General features: G+C 36.8%; 1 protein-coding gene across 7 annotated transcripts in view; it reads left to right on the top strand.

The window, feature by feature from the left end:
* The window catches only part of Dmd (dystrophin), a 2,365,055-nt gene that overhangs the window by 761,432 nt on the left and 1,591,034 nt on the right, over positions 1-12,589 (top strand). For all 7 annotated transcript variants that reach the window (XM_060376797.1, XM_060376795.1, XM_060376794.1 and 4 more), the window contains exon 19: positions 12,285-12,372. In XM_060376797.1, the coding sequence (XP_060232780.1) occupies positions 12,285-12,372 (88 nt within the window). The remainder of the gene's footprint in view (positions 1-12,284; positions 12,373-12,589) is intronic.

Here is a 12,589-nt window from a genome sequence, read left to right as displayed (position 1 = left end):
TATTTCCAGCTATCAACTCCTCTTGAGTGTTTTTTCCCCCCTAGGGCTTTTAGGTGAGCCATTAAGTTGCTTGAATGAGGTGTTTCAAATTTCTTCTTGAAGGCACTTAATGCTATGAACTTTCCACTTAGCACTACTTTCATTGTATTCCATGAATTTGGATATGTTATGCCTTAATTTTCAGTGAATTCCAGGAAGACTTTAATTTCTTTTTTTCTTTCTTCCCTGACCCAGCTCTCATTGAGTAGCAAGTTGTTCAGTTTCCATGGGCGTGTAAGCTTTTGGCTTTACTTTTATTGTTGAGGTCCAGCTTTAGTCCATGGTGGCTAAGGCTTAGTCCAAGGCATTATTTCAATATTCTTGTATCTGTTGACGCTTTCTTTGTGACCAACTATATAGTCTGTTTTGGAGAAGGTTCCATCAGGTGCTGAAAAGAAAGTAAATTCTTTTGTTTCGGTGAAAGGTTCTGTAGATGTCTGTTAGGTCCATTTGGTTCATGACCTCTGTTAGAATCATTGTTTCTCTTTTTAATTTCTTTTTTATTATTATGCTTTTTGAAAATTTCTTTCATTTTTAATTTTAATTTTATTAATTACAATTTATTCACTTTGTATCCCACCTGTAGCTCCCTTTCTCCTCCCCTCCCAATCCCACCCTCCCTCCATATTCTCCACCTATGCCCCTCCCCCAGCCCACTGATAGGTGAGGTCTTCCTCCTCCTCTTTCTGACCCTATTCTATCAGGTCTCATTAGGGGTGGCTGCACTATCTTCTTCCGTGGCCTGGCAAGGCTTCACCCTCCTCAGGAGGAGGTGATCAAAGAGCAGGCTAATCAGTTCATGTCAGAGACAGTCACTGTTCCCATTACTAGGGAACCCCCTTGGACACTGAACTGCCCATACATCTGTGCAGGGGTTCAAGGCTGTCTCCATGAATGGTCCCTGATTTGAGTATCAGTCTCAGAAAAGACCCCTGTGCCCAGATGTTTTGGTTATGTTGTTCTCCTTGTGGTGCTTGTGTCCTCTACAGGTCTTACTATTTCCCACTTCTTTCCCAAGATTGCCTATATTCTGCCCAAAGTTTGGCGATAAGTCTCAGCATCTGCAGGGTAGAGTCTTTCAATCCTCATCCAAAGACAAAGAGGATGGACCTCAGAAGAGGGAGAAAACAGGGAATAGGACAAGAGCCTACCACAGAGGGTCTCTGAAAGACTCTTTGTTTTATTTCTGATTTGTGGACCTGTCCTTTGCTGAGACTGGAGTGTTGAAGTCTCCCCCTATTCATGTGTGGGGGATCTATGTGTGGTTTAAGTTTTATGAATGTTTCTTTTACAAATGTGGGTGCCCTTGTATTTGGGGTATAGATATTCAGGATTGTGATGTCTTCCTGGTGGAATTTTCCTTTAATGTGTATGAAGTGCCCTTCCCTATCTCTTTTCATTAATTTTGGTTGAAACTCTATTTTATTTGATATTATACTGGCTACTCCTGCTTGCTTCTTGGGTCCATTTACTTGGTCTTGTTTACTCATCTATTTTGTTAGTCTGTGTCTTTTTATTGCAGAATTGAATCCGTTTGAGTTTGAGAGAGATTAATGACCAGTGGCTATTAAATCCTTTTATTTTGATGTTGGTTGTGGTAGTGTGCTTGTGTGCTTGTCTAATTTTAGTTTTGCTGTAGTGGGATCTCTTTATTTTCTGTGTTTTCCTGCAAGAAGTTATTTTTCATGGGTTGTGTTTTTCCTTCTAGTATCTTCTGTAATGATGGATTTGTGGCTAGGTATTGTTTAAATCTGTTTTTGTCACTGAATATCTTGTTTTCTCCATCTATGTGGACTGAGACTTTTGATGGGTATTGTTGCATGGGCTGACATCTGTGTTCACTTATGGTCTGCATGATATCCATCCAGGCACTTATGGCTTTCTTGTCTCTGTTGAGCAGTCAGGTGTGATTCTGATGGGATTGCCATTATATGTTACTTGACCTTTTTCCCTTGTAACTTTTAGTATTTTTCTTTGTTCTGTATACTTACTGTTTTGATTATTATGTAACAAAAGGTTTTTCTTTTCTGGTCTAATTCATTAGGTGTTCTTTAGGCCTTTTGTATGCTTATAGGCCTTTCCTTTAGTTTGGGGAAATTATTTTTTCCATTAATTTGTTGAAAATATTATCTGGGCCTTGGATAATGGAATCTTCTTTTTCCTCTATCCCTATTATTCTTAGGTTTTGTCTTTTCATGTTGTATTGGATTTATTGGATGATTTTTGTCAGGGATTTTTTTAGATTTATCACTTTCTTTGAAGGCTGAAACAATTTCTTCCATTGTATCATCTACGTCTGAGATTCTTTATTCTATCTCTTGGAGTCTGTTGGTTATGCTTACCTTTGCAGCTCCTGTTTTCTTCCCTTAATTCTTTTTCTCCATAATTTCCTCCGTTTGTGTTTTCATTTTTCCAATTCTATCTTCAGATCTTGAACCATTTTGTTGATTTCCTTCACCTGTCTGACTGTATTTTTTTATTTTTATTAATTACACTTTATTCACTTTGTATCCCCCATAAGCCCCTCCCTCCTCTCTTTCCGATCCCACCCTCTTTCCCCCGTCTTCACAAATGCCCCTCCCCAAGTCCACTGATAGTAGAGGTCTTCTTCTCCTTCCTTCTGATCTTAGTCTATCAGATCACATCTGGAGTGGCTGCATTGTCATCTTCTGTGGCCTGGTAAGGGTGATCCCCCCTTAGGGGGAGGTGAACAAAGAACAGGCCAATCAGATTATGTCAGAGGCAGTCCCTCTTCCCATTACTATGTAACCCACTTGACTGTATTTTTATGTTTTCCTTCAATTCCTTCAGCTGTTTGTTTTAACATTCCTCTTTTTCTTTTATTTCTTTCAGTGATTTAATAATTTTCTTTCTGAAAACCACAAACTCTTTGGCTGCATCTTCCTGAATTTCTTTACAGAAGACCATGATTTCTTTGACTTTATCTTCCTCAAATTCTTTACACATTTAATGTGTTTCCTCTGTTATCCTCTTCATAAGCATAGATGTAAGGTCATCGTCTTGAATTTCACTTATGTTAGGGTGCCTCTGGATAACTGTGTTCTGGAGATGCAATATTGGTATCTCTTTAGTTTGTTGTGCTTTTATGGTGGCCTCTACCTATCTGGCTATCTCAGGTATTGGCTGTTAGTTTCTGGTGCCTGCTGGAATCCTGGGGAGAATCTTCTTTGCTGGGTTCTGAAGAAGGCCCACTCAGCTTTTTGGGTGTGGTCGACTGAATACTGGTGCTTCTCAGGAATTGCCACAGCTCACTTCATGCTTATGGACCTGTGTGATAACAGTGGTTGTTGGTAGTCAGGGTATCTGTCCTATCACCAGTAGAAACCCTAGGGACAGCTGCTTCTGGGTTTCTTGCTCTGAATTTAGTGAGCTGCTGTTGCTGCTCTTACACCTTGTTTGCTGGGTGTAGCCCACTTGAAGAACCAGGAAGCCCTGTGGTTTTGGTCAGTTTAGCTAGGGATAACTGGTTGTACCTTGGAGCAATCTCTGGGGGTTGATCCATTAGCTCTCAGGCTTCTGTAGGTCTGAGGTGGAACTCTGTGTCTCAGTACCTTAGTGGTAATCAGTGCCAGGTGAGCACAGCACTCATGGTGCAGCGGGAGGCTAGAGCCTGGAGCCTGTGGGAACCCAGAAACGTTTTCAGAGCTGAATGTCCTGTGGTCAAACATGAAGTTTCCCCCACTGTGGGGTTCCTCTCAACAGAAAGACCAGTCTGTGGTATTTGGGAGTCCACAGTTCCATCTGGTATAGTGAGTAGATCCACCCTGGTGACTGGGTGCCTTAGCGCCTGCAGGTACCCTGGAAATTTTCCCTAAAACTTTTCTTTTGGGGGGTCAGCTGCATGTCCTGAGGTCAGGCCTGATGTTTCCCTCACTGTGGGGTTTCCTTCCAATAGGGAAACCAAGTCTCTGGTGCCCTTGGGCTCACAGTTCTGTCTGGGGCATTGAATTGGGCATGCAGGCAGGTCTCTGGGCTAATGGCTGATTGCCCACAGGACACTGAGACCTTTACCAGGGATTGTCTGGATGATCGAGGGTCGGTCTCAATTGCTTCCTTCACCTTGAGGTTTTCTCTCCAATGAAATCACATTCTCTGGTGTTGCAAGGCCCACAGTTCAGTCTGAGATGGTGATCAAAGAATGTGGCTCTGGGCAGGCGACCTAGTGCTTGCCAGGACTTGGAACTCTTCTGGAGTTTAGCTAGGTGACATGAACCTCATTGTTTCCCACACTGTGGGGTTTCCTCTCACCTGGGAAACACAATCGCTGGTGTTTTAAGCCCAGATTTCTATCTTTTGGTTACTGTGCCTTCAGTGCTGTCCTGTCTTCGCTGGTCAGAAACAGTGTCCTCCTGCAGCTGCCATCTTGGATCCCCTGAGGATTTTATTTTCTGGTGTAATTTATTAGGTGTTCTGTAGGGTTTTGTATGCTTATAGGCCTCTCCTTTAAATTGGGGAAATTTTTTTTCTATGATTTTGTTGAAAATATTTTCTGGGCCTTGGAGACAGGAATATTCTTTTTTCCTTTATTCCCATTATTCTTGGGTTTTGTCTTTTCATGTTTTCTTGGATGTTTTTTGTAGGGAATTTTTCAGATTTAACATTTTCTTTGGCAGATAAAACGATTTCTTCATCTGCATCTTCCACACCTGAGATTCTTCCTTCTCTTGTAGTCTGTTGGTTATTCTTACCTCTGTAGCTCCCATTTCCTTCCTAAGTTCTTCCTCTCCACGATTTCATCCATTTTTTTTTAATTTTTCCATCTCTATCTTCAGATCTTGAACAGTTTTGTAGATTTCTTTCACCTGTCTGACTACTTCCTATAATTTCCTCACCTAATTGTTTGAACTTTCCTCCATTTCTTTTATTTCTTTCAGTGATTTAATTATTTCCTTTCTGAAGGCTAAAAACCCTTTGGCTGTATCTTCCTGTACTTCTATGGAGAGCCAAAATCTGTTTGAATTTATCACCTTCTATTTCTTTATGGATAACCATAATCTGTTTCACTTTATCTTCATCTATTTCTTTGAGCATTTTATGTGTTTCTTCCATCCTCTTCATAAGCATAAAGATAAGTTCTTCATCTTGAATTTCACTTATGGTAGGGTGTCCAGGGCTACTTGCCCCCAGATAACTGGGTTCTGAAGATGCCATATTACTTTGGCTTTTGTTGCTTGTGCTTTTACCCTGGCCTCTACCCATCTGGCTGTCTCAGGTGTTAACTGTTAGTTTCTGGAGCCCACTGGAATCCTGAGGTAGGGAGAATCCCCATGGTAGGAAGATGGTTATTCTTCCTGGTAGGTCTCTCAGATGGCATCTGAGCACCTGCCAGAGCTCAGGACCTTTTACAGGGACTGTCTGGGTGACCTGATCTTGGTCCCAATTGAGTCCTTCACTGTGGGGTATCCTCTCTACTAGAAATCCCAGTCTCTGGTGCTGTGGGTCCCACAGTTCAGTCTGGGATGGTGATCTGATTATGCAGACATGTGGCTCTCAGCTGGCAACCAAATGACTGCTAAGACCTGGAAATTCTTCTGGAATTTAGCTGGATCACCTGAGAACGGAATCTATTGCTTCCCACACTGTGGGGTTTCCTCTCACCTGGAAAACACAATTGTTGGTGTTTTAGGGTCCAGAGTTCAGTCTGTTTATCCTTGTGCTGTCACTGCCATCCTGTTCCTCAGACACATTTTCCTTAAGGCACCGCCATCTTGGATTCCTCACACAACAGGATTTGTATTGACTTAATAAGGAGCTATTATATCTTGAGAGAAATTATCAGGGCTTTGGTTACTTAACTGTAACAATTATAAAACATTTATTTTTAGTATGAAGATACGTACTACAAATCAAGGTAAATTGAATGAACAGGTACCAAGTAATGTATGAGAAATAATTTTAATTATATTAAAGTCTATGCATTTGAATTTCAATCATGATCTATAAAATATGTTTACATAATTGCCAATGTAATACTACCTTACATATAAGCTCATGTTTTCTCATGGACTTAGAAATGTTGAAGAATTACAATCAAAAACTATTTTTAATAACAGTGCATTTGTTTAAGGATGTCCATAAAACAAAGATAATTTCTCATTTTTAGAAATCAGCACCTGTTTATATTTACAATGTTGTTATTTCAAGATACATATTAGCTTTACCTTAATATGATTTTATTAACATCAAAATAGACTATGGTAAACAGTTCCATTAAATAAAAGTATAATTTTATTATTAAAGCAATAATTTTGAAATTAAATTGAAGGATAATATATAAAAACAACTTTAAAGCTTGTTTTATTTTAGGTATATGTTTTTTAAATTTTTTTGTTATGATTTTGTTTTTCAAGTATATTTACTAATTTATTTATTATTTATTTATTACAATTTATTCACTTTGTATCCTGACTATAGTCCCCACCCCCATCTCCTACCAGTCCAACCCACTCTCCCTTTACTCACCCTATAACCCTCCCATAGTCCACTGATAGGGGAGGATCTTTTCCTCTTCTATCTGACACTAGCCCATCAAGTCTCAGCTGGGCTGGCTGCATCATCTTCCTCTGTGGCCTGCCAAGGCTGCATCCACCCACCACCTCCAGGGAGAGGTGAAAACAAAGTAGAGCTAAAACAATCTTGTACAATAAAAGATCTTCTGGAGGTATCTCCATCCCTGAACTCAGGCTGTATTAAAGAACAACAGTAATAAAAACGGCATGGTACTAGCATTGATCAACCTATTGATCAATGAAAATTTAATTGAAGACCAAGAAATAAACCCACACAACTATGCATAATTGATTTCTGACAAAGAAGTCAAAACCATACAATAGAAAAATGATAGCATCTTCAACAAAGGTGCTGGTCTCACTGGATATATACATGTAGAAAAATGCAAATAGACCCATATTTATCAACCCACTTCCAGTATGGACATTGTATGTATATTGTATCAGGCCATACAATGAAGCCTGGGCAGTCTACCAGCAGCCAGATTCCTAAAGCAGAGTGACTCTCCTTTCAGCAACCACTAACAGCCAATAGTTGCACTGCTAACTGTGAGGACTTGGTAACCCCTCCTCTCTTCCTTCTGTAATATAAAGTTATGCTTTCAGTGTTAAGTGAGACTTCACTCATGTTTTCTCTTTTCTGGAAGCCTGCATAGAATTTTCTGACACTAAGTAAGTTAGGCAGCAAGGAAAATGTTTTCTCTTCAACATTAAAATTTTTCTATGTGCTGTATATAACTGAGTGGAATTTTCAGCAATGGGGTCTTACCCTCTAGTTGTTATGGACACAAACAAAATAAATAGTAACAGTGTGTTGTTTAGATGCCTCTGGGCCTCCTTTACTGTATTTCATCATAAGAGCTATGTGTGTCTGACACAGAATTTTCTTTATAAACCATGCCTTTTGGTAAAAGCATTAACCATCCATGAAAGGCATATTTGTTAAAATTCCTTTTAAAATGTGTCTTCTACATTTTTCATCATCATTATTATTATTACTTACAATTTTTCCACATAGTATCCCAGTTGTATACTCTTCTCTAATCTCCTCCCTGTCCCACCCTCCATCTCTCTTCCTCCCCTATCTCTCTCCCTTAGTCCATTAATAGAGGAAGACCTCCTCCCCTACAGTTTGACCTGAGCCTATCAGGTCCCATCAGAACTACCTTGATCCTCTTCCTCTGTGGGCTGGCTAGGTCACCCCTCAAGAGAGAAGTAATCAAGGACCAGGCAACCACGTGTGTCCAAGACTGTCTCTTTTCCCCTTATTTGGGAACCCACATGGAGACGGAACTGTCCATGGGATACATCTGAGCAGGCTGTCTAGGTTCTCTCTATATCTGGTCTTTGGTTAATGCATCAGTCTCTGCATTCCCCCATGGAACAAGCATTTTTGGCTTTGTTAGTCTCTTGCAACAATTCCAATGTGGATAATACTCACATAGTCTCATGAACAAGGTATTCTACTCAGCTCTTTTTCAGTGTTCTATTTTAAGATGATTGAGATCATACTAAGTTAAAATGAGGGCATATTTTGTTTTGTTTTATTTAGTCTTAGTGTCTTACCCAGATTAATAATTATTATTGTCCAAATATTTTTACAAAAATAATTTTATTTAGTCTGCTAAGAAGCTCTTTTTAAAAAGATTCATTTGTTTATGAATGTTGTATTTGCACGTGCACCTCCATGTTAGAAAAGGTCATCACATCCCAGTATAGATGATTGTGAAACACCATTTTGGTTTCTGGGAATTGAACTCAGGATCTCTGGGAGAGCAAACTGTGCTCTTAACCACGGAGCCACCTCTCCAGCTTTTTACTGTTGTCAGTTAATGAGGACAAATTTGTGGTTCAGAAAGTTTGAATTACTTTATTGAAGTTAAAAAGTAGTATGCAGCACACAGAACTCAAACAGTTTAAGCAAACGAATGCACCAAGAAAGAAAAAAAAATAGAAAAGCAAATAATGAACCAAATATATGAATAAAAACTCAATAATAAAGAATAGTAACTCAGACCGTTTATTTTTCTTGCTTTCTTTACTATCCATTTGTTACCCTTTATTTATTTGTGATCAAATATCTACAACTGTCTATGAAATTCAGGTTTGCTGGACTTTTCATCATCTGTTCATGCTTTCTATATGTAACTTCCTCTTCATTAGTCAATATTCCCATTTATGTGCTTTGACCTAAGAATGCCCATGTGAACTCAAAATTGACAACTATGTGAATAGTTCTGACAACTGCTTTTGTTGGGCTTCTATAACCATATATCCATATATATATATATATATATATATATATATATATATATATATATATATGTTGCTACTCAGCCATATAGTGTGCATGTCACAAATGGGTCAAGCAATTGAACTGTATTAGATGTTTGTTATCAGTGACTTCGAGTGCCATGCATTTTTTTCTAACATCTTTATGTCCGTGCAGAATTTAAAACATCTGGAATACCCATACTTTCTAGAAACTAAATCTTCTCCTTTACTATGAGTTGTGACCTCATATGCTCAAGCCTATTAAGTGAATTTTCAATGACATATTTCTAGAAGAAGCATATTGTGTTAGAGAGTGCTGAACCTGTAAACAGAAGAAATGGTTTCTTCTTTCAGAGTTTAACATTTTCAAATTATGTTCCTTTTGATTTTGTATAAAATAGGATACTATAATGCTACTTTGTTCTGGCTCACAACTGATGTGAAGTGTGTTAGAAACAATATGTATAAAATATAATTTGTAGGCCGTATAAGGGGCTTGAGATTGAAATGACAATACTGATATTTTCAAATGTTTCACAAACCAGTTTGTGTCTTACCTGTCAAAACAGGAGAGTATCAATTTTTATTCTATAGATATTTTTTCTCTTGTGGAGATATTGTAAATATAATTTATACTTATATAAGAACCACAAGAATACAGTGGCTATCAAAAACAATTAAATCTGTGATATTACTCTTGAAATCTTTTAAAGTATGATTGATTCTCTAGATAGCATTTCTAATTTATAATCTTATTTGACACTGAAAATAATGAGACCATGATAGTGGTATTTGGAAGGGAATCTAGGTGGTGAATCTAGGTGATGGTCTAATACCTTATATAATTTTTATAGATGTATTTTTCTTTTATTTATTTATTATTTATACAGAATTCTGCCTTCATGCATGCTTGCCAGCCTGAAGAGGGCATAAGATCTCATTATAGATGGCTATTGGATACTATGTGGTTGTTGGTTAAAATCAGGATCTTTGGAAGAACAGCCAGTTCTCTTAGCCACTGAGCATTCTCTACATTACCCCCCATTATAATTTTTATAAGAAAATCAAAATACCATTTTTTCAAATAAGAAATTACTCTGACAATAAAACATAACATTTTTCTTTATGCATGCATGTGTATCTTTCTGCCTTTCTCTCCCTCTGTAAGTGTGTTTAAGTATGTATAAATAGACAAAAGTGAACACAAAACTGGATACCAGAGTAGGTGTTTGGATGATTTTTATTTTCCACCATTTTCTTTCATTGCAAGAGTCTTGACCTGAACATAGAAATTGAATTTTCTCACTTAGGCTAAAAGGCACAGAGTTCTTACAATTCTCCCATTTCTGTCCCCTCAGAGCTTTGTTTATAGGTTTCCCCAGGAAAGCTAGATTTCATATGTAGATGCTGAGATCCAAATTCTGTTCATTGTGCTTTTCAGGCAAAATTCTCTTAACCATGGAGAAAAACTCCCCAGTCACATAACTGGAACTTTTAACCCAAAGAGCATCGGTGTAGTGCTTATTATATTTGTTTATTTTACTGTACTGAAACATTGGATGATTTCTTCATTTTATATTTCTATGTATTGTAATCCAGGTAAGGATAATTATAAACCCACTGTTGCTCTTGGTATCTAATATTATGTAATTACTTACAATCAATTCCTTCTGAGGGTGCTCAGAAGATATTATGAAAAATATTTCTGTTTCAGTGAAAAACAAAGTGAATTATTGGGAATCTGGTCAATAAGCTGCTAAGCACAGGAAATGTGTAAGACAAAAACTTAAAGGAGGAAAGTAGAATGCTGGAACTTTAGCTTTGATTTTAACCTTGTGGACATACTAGTGTAACCGCTTTATTTTCATAGACTTGTCTAGTGAACAAACAAGTCAGAACTCTTTATGTTTGTCCAATTTTCTCTTTATGAAATTTAATTTCAAGGCATCTAAGAGCTTTTCCTGATAATTGGAATGGGATCCCGGGAACACAGAATCACAAAAGATACAATCTACATGTTGGGAAAATTTCAAGTGAAATATGAGATATTAAAATGTGTCTTTTCAATTTCAAAACTTTGCACTGAGGATATAAAACAGAATTTGCCTTTGCTGCCTATTGCAGCAAAATATAAAATGTAGATTTTTTCACCTTGGCTGTAGATACTTCAGATAATGCCAGGGCACCCACTTAGTAGTATTTTTGTTCACTCTTCATTCTTGGAAAAATTTAATAATACTTTGTAATTTAATGGTTACTATGAAAAATCTGATGTAGATATTTATTTCTCTGGGTTTTTTTTTTTTTTGTTTTTTGTTACTCTGTTATCTGTTTATATGTATGTCTTCATCTGCCTTCACTGTCTTTCAGCAGGAAAAGACCAGAGCAACATGGTACAATTAGAGATAACGAGGGTCATATGTAAATTTTTAATATAAATTACTTTAAATCACATTAGATTAAATTAAAAAAATAATTCTCTGTGTAACTGGCAACCTTTCTCCTACTCAGCACTCATTTGTAGCTATTAGATTCTGTAATAAAAAACAGAGATATTAAACATTTCCATTTGCAAACATATCTTCTAAAAAGCATTTTATAATATTCAAATTACATAACATGCTGCTTGTTCTCTAATATTGATTCATGGAATGTTTGCTTAAATTCAAGTAGATAAAAATGAAGTTTTGATTTGGAAAATAAATCATGACTGACTGAGTCTCATAGGAAATATCTTTCTATAAATCTTATATAATAACAGAAGCATTACTTGTTCTATATGTTAATTGCATTATAGCTCTTTTTCTCTGGTAATGAGTATGTTGATGATATCAAATATCATATATAGTTGTACCCACATTAAAATTAATTACATTTATTTATCAACTGTGAATGTGTATCTGTAAGGGTATGTATACTTCTATAAAGTATATCAGAGAACAAGCTTCAGAAAATAAATAGGTATTCTACCATGTGGGACCTGGGGATTGAACTCAGGTTGTTAACATGGCAGTGATCAATCTTACTTGATAAGCCATCTTGTTGCCCCAGTTAACATGTTTTAACAGTAATGGTATAGTTTTAGTTCCTTGTGTTTTATGTTTTTGTGTCTAAATAACTATTAGTAAGTAAAATAATTGGCAGGTTCTATTTTTGTTAATTTGAACTATTTTATATTTGTTGTTAAAAAGGTTAATTCTTGTTAGGAATTCTGAGTAAGCAGTTTGGAAAGCTCTTAGAATATGATCATTGATATTTTCTTTTTTTGGAATAGGAAAACTTTGAAAATTGAATATTGTTGAGAAAACAATCTTTAAAATTAACATAAAAAGCTTATAAAATGAAGTATAATAAGGCTTGAATAATCAGTTTGCAGTTACAATTACTGTTTAGACTCAGAATCTTTGTACAGAAATGCTCACCTTTGCTATCATTCTGCAGGCCATATCACGAGATAAAGCCGAGAAGTTCAGAAAACTACAAGATGCCAGCAGATCAGCACAGGCTCTGGTGGAACAGATGGCAAATGGTAATTACATGAAGTTGATTTAAATAATCTTCTTAGAGATTTGATAAGCCCATAGGTTCATCTTTATCAGCTGAATTATATCAGACAAGCACTTCCTGAGTACACATTTAAAATTAAAGCAGTTAGTATCTTTATTATTATTTTTCTTTCATGCTAAACAAATTATTGGGGGAAAGGGAACTCGAGTCTGTTGGTCAAAACTGAAACATCATAGAAG

This window comes from Meriones unguiculatus, assembly GCF_030254825.1.
Source record: "Meriones unguiculatus strain TT.TT164.6M chromosome X unlocalized genomic scaffold, Bangor_MerUng_6.1 ChrX_unordered_Scaffold_31, whole genome shotgun sequence".
NCBI classification, from domain to species: Eukaryota; Metazoa; Chordata; class Mammalia; order Rodentia; family Muridae; genus Meriones; species Meriones unguiculatus.
The sequence above is the reverse complement of the archived record's forward strand: the minus strand, read 5'-3'. Positions and strand labels throughout refer to the sequence as shown.